This window comes from Hetaerina americana, unplaced genomic scaffold (assembly GCF_022747635.1).
Source record: "Hetaerina americana unplaced genomic scaffold, ioHetAmer1.1.p SCAF_9, whole genome shotgun sequence".
NCBI lineage: Eukaryota > Metazoa > Arthropoda > Insecta > Odonata > Calopterygidae > Hetaerina > Hetaerina americana.
In genome coordinates this window covers 78,859,750-78,881,756 of record NW_027287538.1, presented here as the reverse complement: position 1 = coordinate 78,881,756, position 22,007 = coordinate 78,859,750, and the positions used below count along the sequence as shown (strand labels likewise).

The 22,007-nt window shown below is 37.8% G+C and overlaps 1 protein-coding gene across 1 annotated transcript in view; it reads left to right on the top strand.

The window, feature by feature from the left end:
• The window catches only part of shtd (anaphase promoting complex subunit 1), a 106,107-nt gene that overhangs the window by 27,560 nt on the left and 56,540 nt on the right, over positions 1-22,007 (top strand). The window contains exons 14-22 of the mRNA XM_071597460.1: positions 936-1,051; positions 4,806-5,006; positions 5,991-6,137; positions 6,954-7,121; positions 7,426-7,594; positions 11,632-11,819; positions 13,243-13,437; positions 14,391-14,578; positions 16,998-17,235. Coding sequence (XP_071453561.1) covers positions 936-1,051; positions 4,806-5,006; positions 5,991-6,137; positions 6,954-7,121; positions 7,426-7,594; positions 11,632-11,819; positions 13,243-13,437; positions 14,391-14,578; positions 16,998-17,235 — 1,610 coding nt within the window. The remainder of the gene's footprint in view (positions 1-935; positions 1,052-4,805; positions 5,007-5,990; positions 6,138-6,953; positions 7,122-7,425; positions 7,595-11,631; positions 11,820-13,242; positions 13,438-14,390; positions 14,579-16,997; positions 17,236-22,007) is intronic.

Here is a 22,007-nt window from a genome sequence, read left to right as displayed (position 1 = left end):
TGCTTAAGTCTGTAGTTGGTCACTGGCGATTAAGTAACATTCCTGCAAACTACTGCAGAAGGGTCTTTGGGTTGAGAGGTTGTGGTTGGTCACTGTCGTGGAATTTCTTTACCCACAAACCATTTTCTTTCCATTGCGGGACGAGTGGTGCTAGCTTATTAAGGTTATGGGAGTTTTTATTTTATTAATTTACAAGGCCATGGAGCTCAATTTCTTTTATTGAAAGGATCGCGGATCTGGATTCTTACTCTTCATATGATACCAATTGAAACAATGGAGTGTAGATAGTTATTTGTTGCATAATGAAACTATATATTTGCTTTTGCCTCATAGGAGAAAATGAAATTATCTGGGCTAATGAATGAGAGGTAAACAATAATCAGATCAAGTATGGATTTCACAAAAGTGTCTGAATTAAAACATTAAATACTATCTACAACTTTTGATTTTGTGATCTAAATTTTAATTTTTTTTAAAGGTATATCTAAGTTTCAAAACAATTAATTATCTCAACGATTGTAATTTCCTGTAAATTTTTAGGAGCTGGGAAAATAGACTAGCACGGTTATTCAATAAAATGGATATTCCGCTCATGGATAATCCAGAGTTTACTGTAAATACAAGAAACCCCAACTTTGGTTTTGAAGGAACCAATGTTGAACTGAGTTTGGGGAAAATTATTTCTAGAGTGTGTTTTATGCTTTATAAATGATATACAGGTACTTTAATGAGTGGATTATAGCAAAATAAATAATATAAACAACACTTCCTGAATGCAATAAACATGAAGAAAGAAGGTATAAGCTTGAAAATTTTGAAATAAGACTTCTCACATTTCAAAGGTTTGCATGCCCCACTAGCAAGGATGTGATTAAATTTTGTTTTTGATCCGTGATTACTCTCCGTGTGATTAAGCCTCCTTGCTTAACTTACAGGTCTCATTGGCTACAATGTGGAGAAGCTGACTTTCCTCAAGGGACAAGATAGTGAATTCTTCAGTCCTGAAACTCTTCCTAAGAAACAGAAGACATCAGATGAGGGCTCCAATGAGGTTAGCAAAGACCAGTAATAAGTGCTATGATCCATTCCTTAGTGGCCAGTGGCTCAAATAATTAATGCAAATGTGTGCATATTTTGACTCTTTGTGTCTGTGAAAATTTGTGTGTCAAAAATTACTCTGGGGTAGAGGCAGAGAAATGTGGCGGATAACTTTAGGCAAAGTACATGCACAACACTTTGAAATCCAAAAACTAAAATTTTTCTTCTTTTATATTTGTAAACCAACAAATATCCCTGAAAATTACACTTAATCAATTGATATTTGAAATGTATAACCTTCAAATAAAACCAAGACATAGTTTCTGTTAGTATGGTATACCTTCGCAGGAAATGCCTAGTTTTTATCACACTTCTGCAGTCGGTGGTGTATTTTAGAAGAAAGTGGGCTCCTACTCAGTTACACGCTCACACTCATTCTCATTCAATTACGCTGAAATGTTGACAAAGCCACAGCCCCTCACCCTTTATGCCAGCTACTGAAGGAGTGATGAACTTTTGGCCTCCCATCGATACGGCATATCAAATTGCTCTCTATGCCATACACACTCAACTTGTTGTTCTTTGATGGGATGTTTGACAGTTTTACCCCTGAAGGCTCTTTTGCCCTTAAGAAGTGTAGTCATCCATCTCCAATCGTTAACTGGTGACTCTAGCAAATCGCATCTTTGTCCTAAAGTGCAAGTGGAGGCATATAATGAAGTGTGGATAATTGGAAAACACAGATAACCAAAATACAAAAAAATTGTAGGTTGCCACGATATCGACAGATATACATACATCTCCTTTTTCATTCCTCGTTATTAATTTGCATTTTTTTAGCAGTGGAATAGATATTATTTCCATTACTCAGCCATTTTAATAAGGGTGTAATCATACTTTGGCAAGAACACTGAAATATGCTGAACCTATTTTCCTGAGAAAGCTAAACCAATCACGTGGCCAGGAAAGAAGAAATGACTGGCAAATGAAGAATATTTCCTATGGAAAAAGGATCTCTGATATGCAATCGTATTCATCATGTGATACCGATTGAAATAATGCAGTGTAGATAGTTTATCGCATATTTGTTGCTTAGTAATTAAGACTATGGATATGCTCTTGCCTTAGAAGAGAACATGGAAATCTCAGGGCTACTAAATGTGAGGGAAATGATTAATTGGAAAATGCAGATTTTACAAAAGTATTTAAATTGAAACAGTAAATACTACTGACTTGTATTTTTTTTAAATGATATCAAAGTTACACAAAGCATGTAATTATCTTTATGATTTTAATTCTACTAAAATTTTGAGGCTTTGGGAAGATAATAGCACGGATAATCCACAAAATGGATAATTAAGAGTTAACTGAATGTGTAAATGTTTGGAGAGCATACTTAAAACTGCTAGCGTAGCTTGAAAAATATGTGCAAATGGAGAAGGTAAGAGGTATTAGTGAGAGGGTGCTGGGGAGTTATAGGCTCTAGTCAGCACCTGGGGGCCTGAAACAGCGAACAAACAAAGAAAACTCCCCCTCTCCTAAATCTTGCACCATGAAATGATGATCTGGAAGGTAGGGTAGCAGCCGACCAATCATTGACAATGGGGAGTTTGAAGAAGGCCAGAAAGATGTGGAGCAGAGAGGAGGGAATTAAACTCGTGTAAGAAAATCACCCCCCTTGTTCAGTGGCAGTATCTGGTGGAAATGGCGCATGGTGCACAGTTTTACATTCAAAGTTTCTCCCAGTTTTCCACTTTCTCTTGAAGGTCAAGATTATGAGCCAGCTTGTCCACTTGATGGGACTTCATGGATATCATTTCCTGAAAATCTCTTGACACCCAAGACACAGGGGTTTCCAAAAACCATATGTTTGTTTTTCAACTTCTTCCTAGGCTGCTGTGATATTTTTAATTGCATCTACACATCATGACAACAAATTAGATATTTTTGCCCTGTTGGCCTGAATCTGCTAAAGAAAAATGGTATCTTCTTGGGCCGTGTCCACATACATAAGTGTGGGTTAGCATTCGCCAAGGCTTACTTATGTCAGGGACTGCTTGCATTGCCTTTTTATGCAATATTCCTTTTTAAGGTGTTTTTCTTGGGATTCATTAATTTCTGTTTCTTCATGGTAGCCTGTGATTACATACCAGACATGGAACTTCAAAAATTAAGTTTTTCTTAGTTTTTAGTTACAATATATCAGAAAAACATTTCAAATCATGATAACTACAAGTATATGGTATAATACTACAATACCCTGGCGAGATAAACTTGTCTATGCATGCAAGAGGAGCTGTCAGTGACAAGTTCAATAACTAAGGTTTAAATCAAGCTCCTCTACATTGGCAGTGATCTAATTCGGCAATTAATCCAACTTCATGATGGCCATTGAAATGTATGGAAAGTGTTCTTTTGTGATGCCCCTGAGAAAGCTCCCTATGAGCCAAAAACCTTTGTACAGTACACCAGAGTGTATTTCAGTCCATCAAACAACCCTCTAGAGTTCAAGAGAATGGCAAAGACTTAAAGAGAAGCCATTGTGTAGCCATGCGGATGCTCTTCTCCCTGCACCTCGAGTAAGCTGTGGAGAATCTCTCACTCTCTCCCACTCAAATCCATTTGCCTATTGTGGTGGGATGAGTGGTGCACCAGTCAAGATGCACCAAGGTGTGGATGCTTGAGGGGGCTCCTGTTCAGTGGGAGTGGACGTGAAACTGCTGACCTGCAGGAACTGCTGTGCTGTATGTGGGTCATTGGTGTTCATTGACCTTGCTGCTCGCATGTCATCTGCAGCTTCAGCCGAGGGGCAAGAGGGTCCTACGCGGAGGAACTGCCACACTTGTGTGAAACATGCTCCAATGGGGATGTCCATTTATCATTTTGCAGCCAAAGGGTGGGAGAAACCCATAAAATTGTGACCTATGAGGTGGAAGGTTGCTTACATAAAACGTTGAACCTATATTTTTACATTCAGTTAACTCTCGATATTGTGTGTGCTAATGGATGTACGATGATGCACGGATATGCCAAAAACATGGATAATAAAAATGTAGGTTGTAGATATGATCATGATACAAAAAGATGTGTATGGAGACTGCATTTATTTAGCAATAGAATTTTTCCCTTATTGAGCAATTTGTGTAAAGGTAGAATTATAGTTTTACCCGAGCGCAGAATTATGGTAAAGTGGATAACAGAATATATTTTTTCAGCAAACTAAACCAATCAATTTGTCAGGGAAAAACAAATAACTGATGAATAAAGAATATGACAAAAAATCGCTGATACACATATTCATCATATGATAAACTAACTGAAATAATGCATTGTAGATGGTTAATGACTTATTTGTTTCATAGTAATTAAAGCTGTATATTTACTTGCCTTAATTGAGAATATGGAATTATCCAGGCTAATGAATGCGAGGGAAATGACTATGGGGAAGTATGGAGAGTACAAAAGTGTTTAATTTAAAACATTAAATACTCTTGACAACTTTAATTTTGTGATTAAGAAACTGTTAAGCAAGCCTAGGTATTTCAAAAAAGCATATTGAAATTTCAAAGAATTTAATTATCTTTATGATTATAATTTCATTAAATTGTTGAGTTGCTGGGAAGAGAGAGTTGCACAGATAATCCATAGAATGGATAACCGAGAGTTTGCTTTATAAAGTGATGGCAACTCTTTAAAATGAAATAAATGTTGAACGACGAGTTGAGGTATGCCGTGAGGCATTAATGGAGAATGATGCCTTCTTACAGGATTGGGAGTTCCTTGTCAATGACTGCAGGGAGAGAGGACTTGAACCTTGGTTGAATTACCTCGGCTTTGACCTTCCTCCAGTCGAGACAGCAGCCAAGGATCCAGTGGACGTCAAAGAGGTCACGGCTCGCATCAACTCCTCAGGAGTGCTTTTCCCTTACACTCCCATGATCCTGTTTTCATTGCATTTACTCTACGAGGTGAGTGGTGCTCTCTCCAGGATTCATGTGCCTGGGAATTGCTGAACAGTCAAAAAAAGCTTTCCATCCAAGAAGTCAAATTTTAATTTTACTAAATTGTTAGTCTTTACTGAAATGAAAATCATCATGGTTTAGGAAACCTCTCTGATAATTTTATTAATGATTTAAGTTAAAAACTGGCAGAAGATTTACATTTACAATTTACAAAGTTAAAGGTATTGAGAGAAACAGAAGAGCTGGGTTAACTTCGAAATTTAGAGGGCATAAAAAGAGCAGGTGAAACAGTTAGCCATTTTCGGGAGTAATTTGGGCCAGGATGGCCAAGGTAGTGGGGACCTGAGAATAACTGAGGTGCACAAAAATATCTAATGAAGTGAAATGCTCTTCAAAGAAAACAAATCTTCCCATATAAATTAATCTAAAACACCATAATGTTCCATGTTGAAAAAATAAACTATGTTCAAGGTTTATTCAATCATAGATGTATAAATAATTTTCATCTTTTCATTATATCACTGAATGAATCAACCCAGAATTGAATTAAATTTGCAGAAAACAAAAATTAATTGAAATGATTTATTTATATTTTATGTTCCATTCTTAATTTTTTTAACGTGAAAGCTGTCAAGAGACATTTGTTTTTGCCGCTGCTCACCAATTTTGTGCACAAAAAACTTTAAAAAAAGATCTCTCATCCCAAATGAAAAGCTGTTAAGGCAGGTAGAATCAGAAGAAGAATCTTAGAATCGGAACCAAGCTCCTTGCAATCACCAAAGAAGTTCTCTACTGCCTTCAAGCCGGAGCTCGCTGCTCCACCATGCCTCACAATGCTGTGGATGCCAGTTTTTCTCTTATCAACTTTTTGAACTTCCCACCGCTTCCCTCTAATACTTCTACCCCGCTAATAATAATAATTATAGAGTAGTAATAATGTGTCAGTTTTTGTAAGGTAATATTTATCAATTATTTTTATATATGTTACAGGAGCTAAAGTTGACTACTCTCCGCTGGGAGAGTTTACCAATGCTTGCGCAGCTTTTGCATCAGTTGGCCGTGGATCTCCAGCAGCCTAATTACATTGACCAGTATTGGAGGGATTTCCCTAAACATTGTCGAATGAATAAGTCAGAGGTAAGGATTTTGATACTCTAATATTGAATTATTCCAAAAGCATGTATGAAAAGCATTTCAAAACTTGTCCCTAAGAGTAATTTTAAACTGTGGGCTGCATTGAATTTTTTAATTTAGCTGCATTGATCAGGCTTAAAAAGGAAACAAATTGTCTCAAGAATTAATATCTCTCTTTCATTTTGTAATGTTTCTATTTTTTAAATTGCCTTTTCACTGTCAAAAAATGGAAAATCATTTAGTAAACCATTTTGAAATAATATCCTTTTAAACTTTGTTGAATTGATTCATATTAAAATGGAGGATGCTTTGTTCTTTCACATATAATTTGTTATTCGTGCCTAGATTTCAACTTGCAGAGATGATGACTTTGTAAGTCGAGGCCTGGGTCGTTAGTGTTGGAATGTATGTGGAGGAACAGTGTGTTTTATTTTCCGAAATGACCCTCTTTGTCCCCGCCTACCTTACTCCTCTATCTTTTCTTCCCCCCCCCCCCTCCTCCTCAAACGGGTATGAATATGATGTATCACGTGTTGACTCTAGTCTCTTACCTGAAGATGGTTCGATGAACTGAAACGCATTGTACACTACGATAAATCTGTGGAAAAGTGCAAATTTGATTCTCATAATGAAGAACTTCCACTACATCTCGCCTGAATCTGTTGAATATATTTGGACCACTTCAGCAATAAAAAAAAATTATTTCCAGTTTAACTTGAACTGATTAAATGCCTGCATTACTTGCCTTTACATTCTTTCAGAGGTGGAGAATGAGCCTGTACCAGTTTTGATTCATCCAGATGAATGTTTCTTTTGCAGGGTGGACAGCTGACTGTTGATGACTTGATGAAATTGAACAACCCAGGGTTGATTCCTATTGAACCACCTGATGTATTTCACCATCTGTGTCTAATTTACAAAAAGCAAAAAGTGCCTCCCTTTCCATACATTAAACAAGTGAATGAGAAAACAAAAGACATCATTAAGGTGAGTAGTCTCTTGGTTCTATCCGGATTTTCTTTTCTGGCATTCACTGCTGGAGAAAATAGCCCCGCCATGTTTGTGAACTCTTCAAAGAGAAATGTATTTTTTTTGTCTCAAATGGATTTTGAAGTTCCTTTAAATTTGTGACATACATGTCTTAATGACCACCTGGTATTTTCAGGCTTTCTTTCATGATTTTCCTGACACAACTGGCTAAAATGGTGATTTGGGAATGATGATTCAGCATTTATTGCCATTAGAGTGTATTTCTTCACTTTAATTTTTTATTTGATTTCCCATGTTTCAGTTGGCTGCTCTGTTGTGCCATGGCTCAGAGACTGCAAATGTAGAGGATTTTGTTGCTCCCGTGGTGGCATCAGGGGCATTGGAGCAAAACACTTCCACTTCCGAGTCATCCCTTCAGGAATCCCAGCTTCCTTACCAGTACAGAGCTGTTCTCTTCATGGCAGAGAGAGGTTAGTAAATGGCACGTATAATTGGTGTTCATTGGCAATGAAGTGAGGTAAGATCAAGTTGCATTAGAGAGCACCCCGCAAACCATCGCCATGGTGTGTGGCAGGGGGTGATTTCAAACAAGACTACCTTAGACCCAAAATACTTTTCCCCCATCGAATGATCCAGCAACATTACTCTTATCCCTTACCCTTCGTGAAAGACATCTTAAATCTATCTTTTCTACACAAAATCTCTCTAATTGCATTGGCATGATCTCGCTTACCATATTATGATGGGAGTGATAATATATTTCTTCATTAAAATTTCTTTAATTAAATTCCTTCCATTTTTTGGAAGAGATTTAATCCGTAGTTTAACCTTTGCTCTGTGAGAGATTCCCAGCCTAGCTCCTCCAATAATTTGGATATGCTCCTAAGTTTATCATAATGTGTTACAAATCTAACTCCTTTACACTGCACGTGATCCAATTCAGCAATCAATCTCACTTAAATTACAAATCTAACTCCTTTACACTGCACGTGATCCAATTCAGCAATCAATCTCACTTAAATTTATGAGGATCCCATATACTCGCAGGATATTCTAAATAAGGCCTAACCAGCAAAAGATAACATTTCTCTTTAACATTTACCTCACATTTTCCCTACACTCTTCTATTAATTCTTAATTTCTGATTAACTTGTCCCCATATTTCCGGTAAATGTTTCACTCCGGAGAGGTTGTGATTAACGCCTATGTATTTAATTGAGAATACATTTCATATTAAGCTGTTTTTGAGTGTGCCTGTCTTTGATTATATAAATTGTAATTCACAAATTAAGTTGTTAGCCAGCTCCTTGGCCAGGTTGTAGAAATATAAACAATGTTGCACGTAACAAAAAATTATTGCTTAACAATAAATGCACGTATCTCCAAAATGTAGTTAACCATAAAACCCAGCATATTCTTTTCAGCATACTCGTCATTTTCAATAAGCTTATTTTTAAAATCTTTAATACCCACTGTAAAAGAAATAGGCAATTTCTTTGTGGCAAAGGCTTATCCAGTGTTTTTAGGGAAAGAATGTTAACCAAATCATTGGCTAACTAGAGCTATGTGGTGAAACAGTAAGCCTTTCTACCTAAATTCATAGAGTAAATTATTTCTTGATTCCATTGTGAATGTCTTTTGATGGTTCTTCCCAAAAAATAGAGAAGATTGACGATATCAACTTTGTCCTCATGCACATAGCAATTAATATGTACGATCCTGTTGTTATTTTGCTCGTGTTTATTTATGCTTAATTTAAACGATGGCTGCCACAAATATGATGCCTGCTAACAACAGTGAAGTGGAAACTGTATGACTGACTAAGTGTTGGTCTTAAGCTTAAAGCATTATCACTTATTGGTGAAACACAGGGGCAATGTCATACTCTCGCTAAACCTCCATCCAAGTAAAGGACTGTCATGACACAAGGCTCACTGTAATAATAATAATAATACATTTATTTGTCCGGAGATTTGTTTCATATTCATACATACACAAATATAGGACACGTCAGATATAAATTTCACAATTTTAGAAGAGATACAATATATATACATATATATATACATACCAATACACTAGTATAATTACATATTAATTGTTTAAGCCAGAATTGACGCATAGCGACAATTCAAGGTTTTCATTTACAGAATAGAACATATTATTTTTTAAAAGGTTAAACAGCTTTTTCTTGAAAACAGGTACTTTGTTTCATATTTGATTTCATGGGGAAGTTTATTGAATAACCTTAAGCCCATTGCTTTGGACCCATGAACAGTATTGTGTGTCCTGACAAATGGTTGATACATGTCATTGCAGGTCCTTGTGTAGTGACTATGGTAATTGTGGTTGGACTTGTACTGGGAAATATTACCCTTTGCATGTAAGATGACATTAAATATATATATGCAAGGTACTGGTAATAAACCAAGTCTTTTGAAGAGAGGTTTACATGGTGCATTGCTCATACGTATAATCCTCTTTTGGATTTTGAAGATTATGCCCACATGGGGAGAGGAACCCCAGAAGAGGATACTGAAAGTAACACGAGAATAAAATTCACCATAGTAAATGGATAGAAGGACCTCTAAATTTACAGAATATCTAATATTTCTAATAAGGAAGCATAGGGAGCTTAACTTTCTACGTAATTTGAAAATGTGTTCCTCCCAAGACATGTTTCTATGCAGGATTACTCCCAGGAATTGGATACTGGAATTTTGAGGAATGCTCACACCTTCTACATCTACTGAGATTGCAGAGGACACTTTCTTTTTATTAGTAAAATAAATCAGGCTGGACTTATTTATATTGGGTTTTAGAAAGTTATGAAGACACCATTCATTGAAAAACTGAGCTACTTCAGTTGCTCTTTCTGTCAAACTGTCTACTGAGGAGGCTGACACAATGATATTTGTATCATCAGCATCTTGTCTGGTAGATCATTGATATAGATTAAAAATAAAATAGGACCAATTACAGAACCCTGGGGAACGCCCAGTGTTACTTCTCTACCAGGAGAAACAAATTTGGAGCCATTTCTTGAGAGCTCAACAACTGATGCCGTTGACTTAGATAAGATTCAATCCATTTGTAGGGCGTGCCTCTTATACCATAGCATTTCAGTTTATATAGGAGTAACTGATGATTGACGAAGTCAAAAGCTTCACTGAAATCGAAAAATAATCCTAAAGTTTCAGTTCTATTATCCAATCCTGAAAGTATTTGATTCACCATGTGATATGTGGCTGTTGTAGTGGACCTTGTTTTCCTAAATCCATGTTGAGATGTGGATAATAGGTTATACGAGGGTCATCCGGAAAGTAGTACCCGTTCGTGCCGCATGAAGTGCTGACGACGCGAGTAGCCGCTGGACGAGGTCAGATAGCTTCAGTGGCTTGTCTGCCTTCTCTGAGCCAAGTTGCGTGACGCTAGCATTGCCTGTGTTGTTTCTGTGATTGTTTACAATGTTTAAAAAAATTGAGAACGCCGCCAGTTGTGAAGTGAGGGCAGTGATTAAATTCCTCAATGCAAGAAACGTTCGCCCATGTGATATTCATCGCCAATTAAAGGAGGTGTATGGAGACAATGTAATGGACGAGTCGTCTGTTCGGCGGTGGTGTCGCAACTTCAACATGGGGAGGGGGAACACACACGACGATGAGCGTTCGGGGAGACCGTCTGTCATTACAGACCAACTGGTGAGCTCAGTTGACGAATTCGTGAGGAACGATCGGCGCGTCACAATTGATGACATCTGTGAGCATTTTCCCAATGTTTCTCGAACAATTGTTCATGAAATTGTTAAACACCATCTGCATTATGCAAAAATTTGTGCAAGATGGGTCCCTCGCGTATCTCAATGAGCTGGCGGCGAAGGACTATGCAGCAGGAATACAGAAACTTGTCACACGTTATGACAAATGCCTTAATTTGCTTGGAGATTATGTTGAGAAGTAGTTTAAAGTATCCTCTTTCAAATAAAATTTTTTATGTTTGTTAATATTTACTTTTGTGTCTTTATTTCACGAACGGGTACTACTTTCCGGATGACCCTCGTATGTTTCAAGATATGATACAAGACATTGATGAAAAACTATTTCAAATATTTTCCCCAACTGGTTCAACAGGGATATTGGTCTATAAGAATTCATTGCCATTTTGCAACCTTTCCCTTTGTATATTGGCACAATTTTTGCTGATTTAAGAGGGCTTGACAAAATTCCAGTTTTTAGGGATTCATTAATTAAGAACAGCAGCTGATCCTTAATATAATAATTTTAAATAATTTTGTTTGCCCAAGGATTGGTGTGCCACAACAATGTATATAGAAATTCTGAGCATGCATATGCAGAGAAGAGGGACACACAAACGTGTGTATATATATATGTATATAGTTTGTAATTCATCTGTATTATTATCCCGTGAATTAAAGGTCTCAAATAAATGACAGCCATCTATTTTGGATGAATAGTATTTCCGACCATTTCCTTCCTCCCCTGCCCAGGTTTCACCGAGGAGAATATAGTCCTGCTGCCCTCGGGTGTAGCCCTTCCTCTGCATGAGGCCATGCTTCAATGCCGTCGGGATCCACCGCTCAACTGGCCCAGCGCTGCTTACAAACTGATAATGAGGAAGGACCTCGCCATGCTTTTCAAACCCTCTGGTGCCGTGAGCTCTAAGCAATCATCACAGGTGTGTGATTTGTCATCCAATGGAGTGTGGCTCTCAAATTGGTGGCAATGGTCTAACGGAGAGTTTGTTTGGCTTTGATAGTTGATAATCCTGGGGCCAATATTGATTTTTTTGTGGAGGTCAACTCGGTGACCATCAACGGGAGTGAGAGTTTGGCAGGGGGAAGACAAGAGCAGCAAAGTCCTGCCCTGTGGTCTCTCGCGCAATATATAATGGGTGACTGGTAGTATTTTGTTGCTCTTGTTGTCCTCGCTGTCAATTCCTAACTCCTGGTGATGGTCACTGAGTTTACCTCCACAAAAAATCAATATTGGCTCTAGGATTGTCAGTGGTCAAATTTGGTTACAAATCTGTCAATATGCAAAGGACTGAAATTCATTGCACCGGATAGTCATTGCTAGTAATCTGAATTATGTGTAATAATATGTTACTTGCACTTCCATTCACTGCCACAGTGGATTGAGTGTACTTATAAATATTTTATATGTACAGTCAATTGTCATTACTATGAATCTCAAAGGACAAAGGGAGGTGTAAGTTATCTCTTGTTTAACAAATTCCAAAGAAACTCCGGGAGATGCCGCAACAGTAACTTTTAACGGAGTCATCCGCTAATGTGCATTTCAATGCAACAAATTCAGAGCGCAAAAATCATTCCAGTCAAGGCGAATGATTTTTACGCTCTGAATTTGTTGCATTGATCTCTTATTTACTTTTTTATTTTAATTCTTCTTGCATTTATAAGGCTGTGTACATAATATTACTAAATAAATAAATGGTACATGTACAACATAAATTACTTTATATTCGTTGTTTCCATGTACTTTAAAATTTGGCTGATTACAAGCAATTCATGCCTATTTGTAATTTGTATGGGGGCTGTTCAGTAATAAATGATTATAATATTATTTTTTATCAAGTAACTTGACTTGTCCAAATTTTTATGGTTCTTATAATATTAGTCCCCATTGGTTGCAATGCTCTACAGTTTCCTTCACATTTTGGGAGAATGAATGGAAGCCATTTTTTGATAGTTCCTTCAAAGTCACCTAGGCATTGTGTCTCTGTCTTTTTCTTCTGCTATTCTTGCTTCCAATTAAGTTTGCAAAGTGGATTGTTCTTTTTCTAAAAGTATGGTCATATTTTCTTTCACTTTACCAAGATACTCTGAGAAGGCATCCAGTGAGTTGGCTTAATTTTCGCATTTCCTTTGGACATTCTCCTTGGCAATACATTCACCTGTATTTGTCCAAATAAAATTTGTAGATTCCCCTTTATGTTATGAAATACAATTACATACTCATGTGGTTATTATACTAGGGCTGTTGTGCTTCGAGGAGCTTGTGCACCAATTATCAGTGATTTTATAAAATTAATAAGAAACAACTCCCCTCTTCTGCTATGTTTCTCTTGATGCTTGCAGTTTGCATCGAGGATGTCAGCGCCTGATAGTGACTCAAAGTCAGGGTCATCTGTTATTGGCACAGGGGTGACTGTTGTGGGGTCATCTTCGCCGGGTAGTGGTGTGGGTGCTTCAGGTGCCCAGGGTCCAGAATCAAGAAAGGTATCACATGCATCGGATGGGGTGGAGGATGGAATGGAGGGAATGACCACCGAGGTAATACTTACCCTATGTTATAATAATAATATTTTCAATTATAGTTATAAAAAAGTTTATAATAATAATAAAGTTAGTATTTGCTATAATTGTAAGGTTGTAAGCTGTTGTTCCTCAGTCAGTCAGTAGTTCAGTTATAGTTTCAACCATATTATTTAGGTCATATTTTGCTTAATTGTTGTTAAATTCTATCATTATGGATTCCTTTTTATTGTTAATGATTTTCTCCCTGATGATTGGTAATTTTGGACTTAACCTTGAATTTTCCCAGCATGTATTCAAGCGTCTGGCTACCATTATGGACTTTGGCTCAAAGAACCCTTTTTCTTGTCATTTTTGTATTGAGAAACATTGGGATTAAATCAATTTCCCTTCAAAGTTTTCTTCTGTATGTGATTACCCTGAAAAACTTGAGGCTTGTTGCTGTTGTGTGTCCACTCAGTTTGTTGGTGACCTCACCTGAAACTTACAAAAGAAGAAACAAAATTATTGTAAAGAATCTAATTCTTTACTTAAAATTCAGATTTAAGGCATAGCTTGTGGCATACCTTGGTTCATCACCGGCTCGAATTTCAAAAGATTTTGCTTGAAATTGAAACTTTTTATGAATCATTATATATGACAATGATGGCTAAATTCTGCTTTCATGCGTAGTTCCTCTCACTCTATAATTTAAAGTTCTACGAATAAAACTTTCCAAAAAAATGACAGCATAATAAGTATGAGACAAGCCTCTGTGCAGTAATTTTGATTCCTCCGTCCCATGGCTGCAGTGCAAATGATCAGACAGACATCAGTGGCGAGATGTATGTCTTATTGTGGCCGAGCAAATAATTTGCTGAATGATAGTGAGGCAATCTCCTTATTTTTGGAAGCCCTGAAAATTAGAAGTGTGGGATGTGTGCAAATGTGGCGATTCATTCCCTCCACCTGGTGTTGTTGCGGGATGGCAGGTTCTTCTGAGGCTGCGTTTCTCCAAGGACCACCGAGTTGCTGAAGTGAGGCGGCTGCTTCAGTCATCGCAGCCTGTGAGCATCTCCATCTTGCAAAGGCCAGGTGTCTCGGATCACGAATTCATTGAAGATCAGGAGCGTCACCTGTACACCCTGTGCACGAGGACCATGGCCCTGCCAGTTGGCCGGTGAGTCCTTCAAATGCAGCGGAGCTCAAGAGCACTGCAGAATATTACTTGATGTCCTTTGTAGAGCCATGCACATATATTTACGGGGGGATTTTTTAAAACTTAATTGTTACTAAATATTAATTTAAATAGAAGTTTAACTTTTATCTGTTCTTCATTAGACTGCTCTACGAAGTAACCATCTAAATTGATGCATTTCTGCCAGCATTTACTTGACCTTTCAAAGGCCGTCATTTTAGAATTCATTACAGATTTTGTCGAAAATCATTGTTCCAACTGATGAATGACATCATTCGTCTTGTCAAATTATCATTATTATTATTAATTATGCCTTATTTTTCATTAACTTTATTTTGATAACTATATTTTTATATTTACTTCCCAAATTATATCAAAATTTGTCTGTTAATTTAACAGATGTTAAATTCTGAATCGATGAAGGATTTACCTACTTAATTGAATAACAAAATCATAAATATAGAGACTTATTCTCCCAATATTTTTCCAGCACTGCAAACTGTAACAATCTGAAATGGAACAAAAAGACACAGCATACAATGTTGATGGTTAATTATGTGAGGGGCGATTGAAAAGTATTAATGAATCTTTTTCAAAGGCCAGATTACTTGTGCTACAACTGTTTGCATAACATTTGACTGAGAGAGTAAATCCATTGTGCAGGATATTATGCAGATGTGGAATTAAAATGATATGGAAATGGAGGATGATGCCAAGCAAAGGTGGTGACGGTGAGAAACCTCAGTGCATCCATTGAGCTTCTTTTTTCAGCTTCTGTTACTCAGGTTTCAATGGCTTCTGAAAAATTTGTCTCTGGAGACAGCAGTCTCAGTGGCTGAAGCATTGTGCATTGCAATTTTTGAAAACCAATGGGCTGGTGATATTCTTTGACTCAAGGGTGGGCAATTGTAATAAGAGTATGGAGAGTTAAATTCATTTAAAAAATGTCCCTATGTAATTACTGTTGCATTATCTTTTTAAAAATTTAATGTACAGCACATTTTAGGTTGCCTGAATATTCAGCACTAAATCTTCAAAAATTACTTTTTTGCAAAATATGACAATTTTTTCGGCTAGGGGGTTGGATGAAATCCAGAGTAGGCTTCTACATGGACAGATGTGGTAGCTTTGTGCATTGGAAATTATGGGGGTAGAAGAAATATTTGTTGGGTCTGCAATTACAAGATATTTTATCTGTTTACTTAGGGATTAATAACCTGGAATGATCAGATAATTTGACAAGGCATTTTAATGAAATGTAAGTGTGTGCTAAACTTCCATCAAGTAGTGATTTTAGGGTCATGCACTATGGATGAGGTTCCTTTGAACAGGGTCCTGCAGGATTGGTGCGTGAGATATTCATTGAAGGCCTAAGATATTCATTGAAGAGGGGCAATTAATGCTAGAAATAATGTAAACACATGACTTGAAATCCAAAATAAAATATTAAAAACGATCCAATGATTGTATTTGTGCAAATACTATTTAAAATTTACTGTTTAACTCCTAAACATTTCTATTTATTGGCCAGTAAGGTTTTCGTTTGTTTTTAGAAATTTGAGGGATAAATGCTGAGATAATTTACATTTTACTGTGCTGCTATTTTGGTGCAGAATCCTCATAACTGTCATCTTTCATAATTTCAAAGTGATTGAAAATTGATTAAAATTGCTTTAGTAATCAGTATATTAATTAATTTATGCTAATTCTGCAACAAATCTTATGCAAGCATAAAAATTAGTTATGAAAATTAAATTTCATAGCATGAAATAAAAACTGGTTTGTGTCATCCAGATATCAATGAATTTTACTGAAATTTCTGGTTCTCAAATGGGGTGTTGACTGGGTTGATTTATATGAAACCAATCAAGACCATGCAAAATTATGTTATTTCCAAGATTAAGTGAATTTAGGTGTGTAAATTCAAGGTTTATGTTGTGCTATTGTATGATTTACCTTTTAGCATAATAATTGAACTTAAAATTAAACCACTCAGCTTTTCCACATAAAAAACTTTTATTTACGTCTTAGATTTCATTATGGTATAACATCATCAGGTAATAATACTAGTCAATTACAGTATATATAGCCCTGGACAGAGGGGTAGAGGAGGGAGGGAGGAAAGCAGGGATTGGTTTATATGATGATGTTATACCATAACGAAACTTAGGTCGTAAATAATAGTTTTCCATATGGGAAAGCCAAGTGGTTTAATTTTTAGTTCAATATGAAGAATTTCCACCAAGTGATGCCAGAAACTGTTTTATTTTTAGCATGATAATATTTAAATACCATTAATTTTTCCCTCTAACATATAATTGGAAAATGAAGTTGTATATTTTTGTGGAAGTCTTCAACTGCTATAATTGTTTTGAAAGTGTAATGAAATGTTCATTTCCAGGGGCATGTTCACATTGCGAACTGCATCGCCAGTGGTCACGGAGCCTCTTCCAATCCCCCGGCTCTGTCTCACCGGGAAAGCACCACCCCGTGGTGCCACCATCGACCTGTCTCATATTGAGACGGCACCGAATATGAATCTGTGGCCACTCTTCCACAATGGTGTTGCTGCTGGCCTTCGAATCGTTCCCGAAGCATCAGGAATTGAATCGGCTTGGATTGTTTACAACAAACCAAGGGTTAGTTCTTTTCTCTGATATTGTAAATTCTGCTGTAATTCAGCAATGTATGCAAATAATTTGATCCCATGGCAGTGTGAATTTTGTTTTTTCTCAGGCAGGTTCAATCAGTGAAGAAAAACAAAATATTTCACGTTGATCAGATGGAATCAAATTAAGAACCCTCTATTTTCCTCTTTTAGTGCACAACTAGGGATTTCTATTCTGTATTTTAGCATTTTTCATGCTGATATATTATTTTGTAGTACTGTATTTCCCAACCCATAAGGTGCACTTTTTTTGCTCCAATATGTGTTCTAAAATCATCCTATGGGCCGGGGATATGTCTACGGGTATAACTTTGAACTATATACCCGAGCCGATTCGCCAATAATATACTTAATAAAATATATTTATTCCAGCATCAGGCGTAGAAAATGGTTGTCTTTATCACAACTTGTGATATATCACCGTTTTCAGCCAGTATTTAGTGTGCAGTTTTATTATTTCCTTGTAAATCCTTCCTAAAAAATTCCTTAATTAATCCCTGGAGTTGTCACACTTATACTAATACCTTGTATATTTCCTGATTGATGCTAAGTATAAAGGTTAACGTTTATATACTCCCAAGTGGCCAGATGTGGAGGAACATGTTAAGAACTAGATAATAAAGCATAAGGTGAACAGGATTACTGTTTCAAATAAAAATAAAAATCATTTTAAATGAATTGAGAAAATAAGCAATTAGTATGTGTTGATTGCTGATTTTTTTGGAACAACATTGTAGTGCGAGTAATTCAAGAAAGGAAATGGTCTGTGCATACATACCAAAACTACAATAGTGCAGAAACTGCAGCTTGACTATGAAAGATTAAAGTGAGTTAAAATAAGAAAGTTAAAAGTGAGACCTTTACGATGTCATTTTAATAGCGTGAAATTAGCAAGGCGTTACAGGGAATAGAATATGACATTGTGTATGATGAAAGTGGAAATAAGTATGGAAATGATTTAGTAGTCGCAATGACAAATTTTGGGGCTTCTACAATTTATAAATGCTGATATATGTGTAGCTGCTAATTTTGTAATGTAACTCCATTTTTTTAATATTAAGTGTTAATATCGAAATACTTTTGATCCTTTTCTGTCTGATCCAAATATTTTTTGTAAATTCTAACCTGAAAAATCACATTGCATCTTATGGACGGCAAAATACAGTCATTTAAAAAGTTTTAAATTTAATGAAATAAATAATCAACAGCCCTCCCAAGGACTACAACCTTAACATGGTGGTAGAGCTTGTGCGTTCCAATGACCCCTATAGCTGTGCCGGCTGGAGCAGTGATAATTACTCCTGGTAGGGTCACCCATGCCAGATAGGTCAAAGGTTAAGAGCCAGAGGACAGGTAGCCCATGCAGCAGCATCTGTTCCTCAGTGAGGCAGCTGCAATGGCATCTGATCCCATATGGGGCGGCCATTGAGTGATGGTGTCATGTTATGAATACTATTGAGGAAGGCAATGGGAAACCACCTCAATTATTATTTCCAAGGTATCTATGATGGACAGTATAGAGATAATCATTCCTGGCGACTACAGGACTTAGCCCAATCGGTCATCTGTTGTGCCTGGAAGTGGGTGTGGCAACGCTTCCACAGCTGTCATCTCACGAAAACCTTACAAAGCAAAACCGACAGGGGACTGACCGAGCAACATCAGCAAACAGCAGCTGGCAACCGAAAATGCTAGGTGACTCTGAAAGGTATCGGTTAGATTATATAATGGTTAGGCACAGATCACAGAAAATACATAAGGAGGGGATACCATTCCGACCTATAGTCAGCCAGATCAATGCTCCAACATACAGACTGGCGAAATACCTGACCCAATCTCTACAGTTTTATGTCAGAAAAACATAGTCATTCGTGAAAAACTCCGGATATTTCATCGACATCCTGAAAAAGATCATATTGACAGCAATGAATTATTGGTGAGCATCGATGTTGTTTCACTGTTCACCAACATCCCGATAAAGGAATCAGTGGAGATCATCAGATGCCTTACCTCCAACGGTATCCCGGAAGACTTCCCCACACTGGCGGAGCATTGCCTCAAGAATGCTTACTTTTTGTGGAACGGAGAATTCTACGAGCAGGCAGAGGGAGCAGCAGCCATGGGTTCGCCACTGTCTCCGGTAGTAGCTAACCTGTTCATGGAGTATTTTGAAGAGAAGATCCTTAACCAGTACGAGAAAAAACCTAGGATATGTGGTTGAGATATGTGGATGATACTTCGTCATCTGGCAGCACGGCGCAGCAGAACTTCAGAAATTCCTTGAGTTCCTCAACTCACGACATCACTCTATTAAATTTACAATGGAAATAGAAAAGGACAACCAACTACCTTTCTTGGACGTGTTAGTCACGAGGAGGAGTGCTGGGAAGCTGGGACATGCTGTCTACAGGAAGAAGACACACACTGACCGTTATCTAAATGCAGCCTCTCACCACCATCCGCTCCAGAAGACATCTTTGGTGGACGCACTAGTTCACTGAGCCTACAAAATTTCTGATGCCGATGGAAAAGAAACATCTCCTGAAGCACTACAGCAAAACGGCTATCGGAACGATATGGTCCTTAAAAGGACCGCCAGGGAAGAAAGGCAAAGACTGGATTGTGACAAGTCCATCAAGCCGACAGAACCGGACCCAAAGGCATACACTACTATCCCCTTTATATCGGGAACATCCGAGAAGATAGCCAGAGTCCTGAAAAAGCATGACGTGGTGACAAGATTTAACTGCACCAAGAAAATAGCAGGTGCTCTCCCTGGACCGAAGGACAAAATCCCAAAAGACCTATACGAAGGGGTCTACCAAGTACCTTGTTCATGTGGGAAAGCCTACATCGGGGAAACATGCCAATCAATGAAAGTTCAGATGAAGGGAACACCTCCGGGTAACAACGAATAAGCAGTTTAAACTGTCGGCCACCTCCGAACTCAAATGGAGTGAACCCGGTCACGACATCTTATTCCAAGAAGCAAAGTCATAGCAAAGGAAAGTAGATATTACCCATGACTAATTAGAGAAGCAATTGAGATCACCAAAAACCCGGAGAACATCAACAGGGATGAAGGCTACCCTCCCCACAACACGTGGAAGAGAGTTCTCCGGAAATGGACCAATCAGCGAGCAGCCGCTAGACAGGACCACCCATATAAGGGTGGCCAAAATCCGAGTCCCTCAACTTCGACCTGAAGACGCCGAATGCAAGTTCGGCAAAACTGTGGTCAGCATCAAACAACAATGTGGTGAGACCCGAGAATGCAGAATCCTTCAAACCACTGCCGTGAAAACTTATGCAGCCATGTAGCAGCAGGCTGTAGAGAAAATCACGAGTGAGGGAGAGGAGCTGAGTACAATCCAGTCGTACTCAGTGGCGAGATTGAACGAGCTGTAGGAATGAAAGCCAGTTCATTCAAATCTTAAAATCAGGTTTGATGATGACCAAGCTTTAACTTGTCGGTTAACCAAAGAATGGCAAGCATTTCCGGTTACATTGGAAATTCATTGCGATAGATATGGGATGAGAATCAATATAAATAAACAATAGTAATGCAAAAACTATAGCAGGTGGAATAGTTTGTGTATCTCGGAAGTGTTTTGGACCAAAATGGTCAAAGTAGTAGGGACATAAAGAGAAGAATTGCATTATGCAAATAGGCTTTCACGGGGAGTAGGGAATCGATGTCAGAAACGTTGAGTTAGGATGTTAAGAAAAAGTTCGTTAAAACTTTGATTTGGATTGTGGTTTTGTAAGGAGTGGGCACATGGACATAGAATCAGGATGATAGGTTGCTTTGGATGGTTGGAGGCTTTTGTAATGTGCGTGTGGAGAAGGTGAAGTGGATAGAAAGGAAACTAAATGACGAGGTGCTGGGCAAGGTTGGGGAGAAGAGGGGATTGTTGGAAAATATGATAAGCAGGCAGGAGAAATGGATGAAGGGCGTATTGATGGGCAGGGGGATTGATGGAGGGGAGCACGTTAGGCAGACGTTGAAGGGGCAGCATTGGATAGGGATGTTGCACAGAATGAAGGGAGGAGGGAAGTACTCAGAGATGAAGAGGGGTTTGTTTTAGAGGAGGATGTCAGGTTGTGTACTGTAATGAGGGACCAGATTATTATTTGGTAGTTGTGCCCACCCAAAACCTGCCTTAACCACTAGAATACCATGCATTGCATATGCAAGTGTCATTTCAAAAGAAATGGCCATTTTCTTATGTTTAAATATTGGAGTAGTACATAGTTGAACGGATGCAGTGCCAGCTATTGATTGTTTCCACGACTACTGAAGCTGTTGTTTTGATTTGGTGGTCGTTTGCCTCTTGGTGGATACAGATGACAATGTCTGTGTGAATCATTGCTCCCACCAGTTGAAAAAGTGTATAATATAATTCTATTTTTGCGTGCAAAAGGATCAATCGTCAGCTGTCCAAATTCATCCAGAGTTGTGCCTAGTTTATGAATCTGTATTAATGAGTGAAGGAAAGGCTAAATAATGGTGTCAAGACTTCAAAAATGGCCACACACATCTGTATGATTGAGAACTCAGTGGCAGGTCCAGATTGATGAAATCATTCAACGAGTGCTCCAAGAACTGCGATTCAATCTTTGATTGATGCCTTGGCTGATTAATTCCCTCTTGCTGGACGCACAACTATTTACACAATTGCTATGGAAGAGTTCAGATATCGCAAATTATGTGCAAGTTGAGTACCAAAAATGATTCCAACA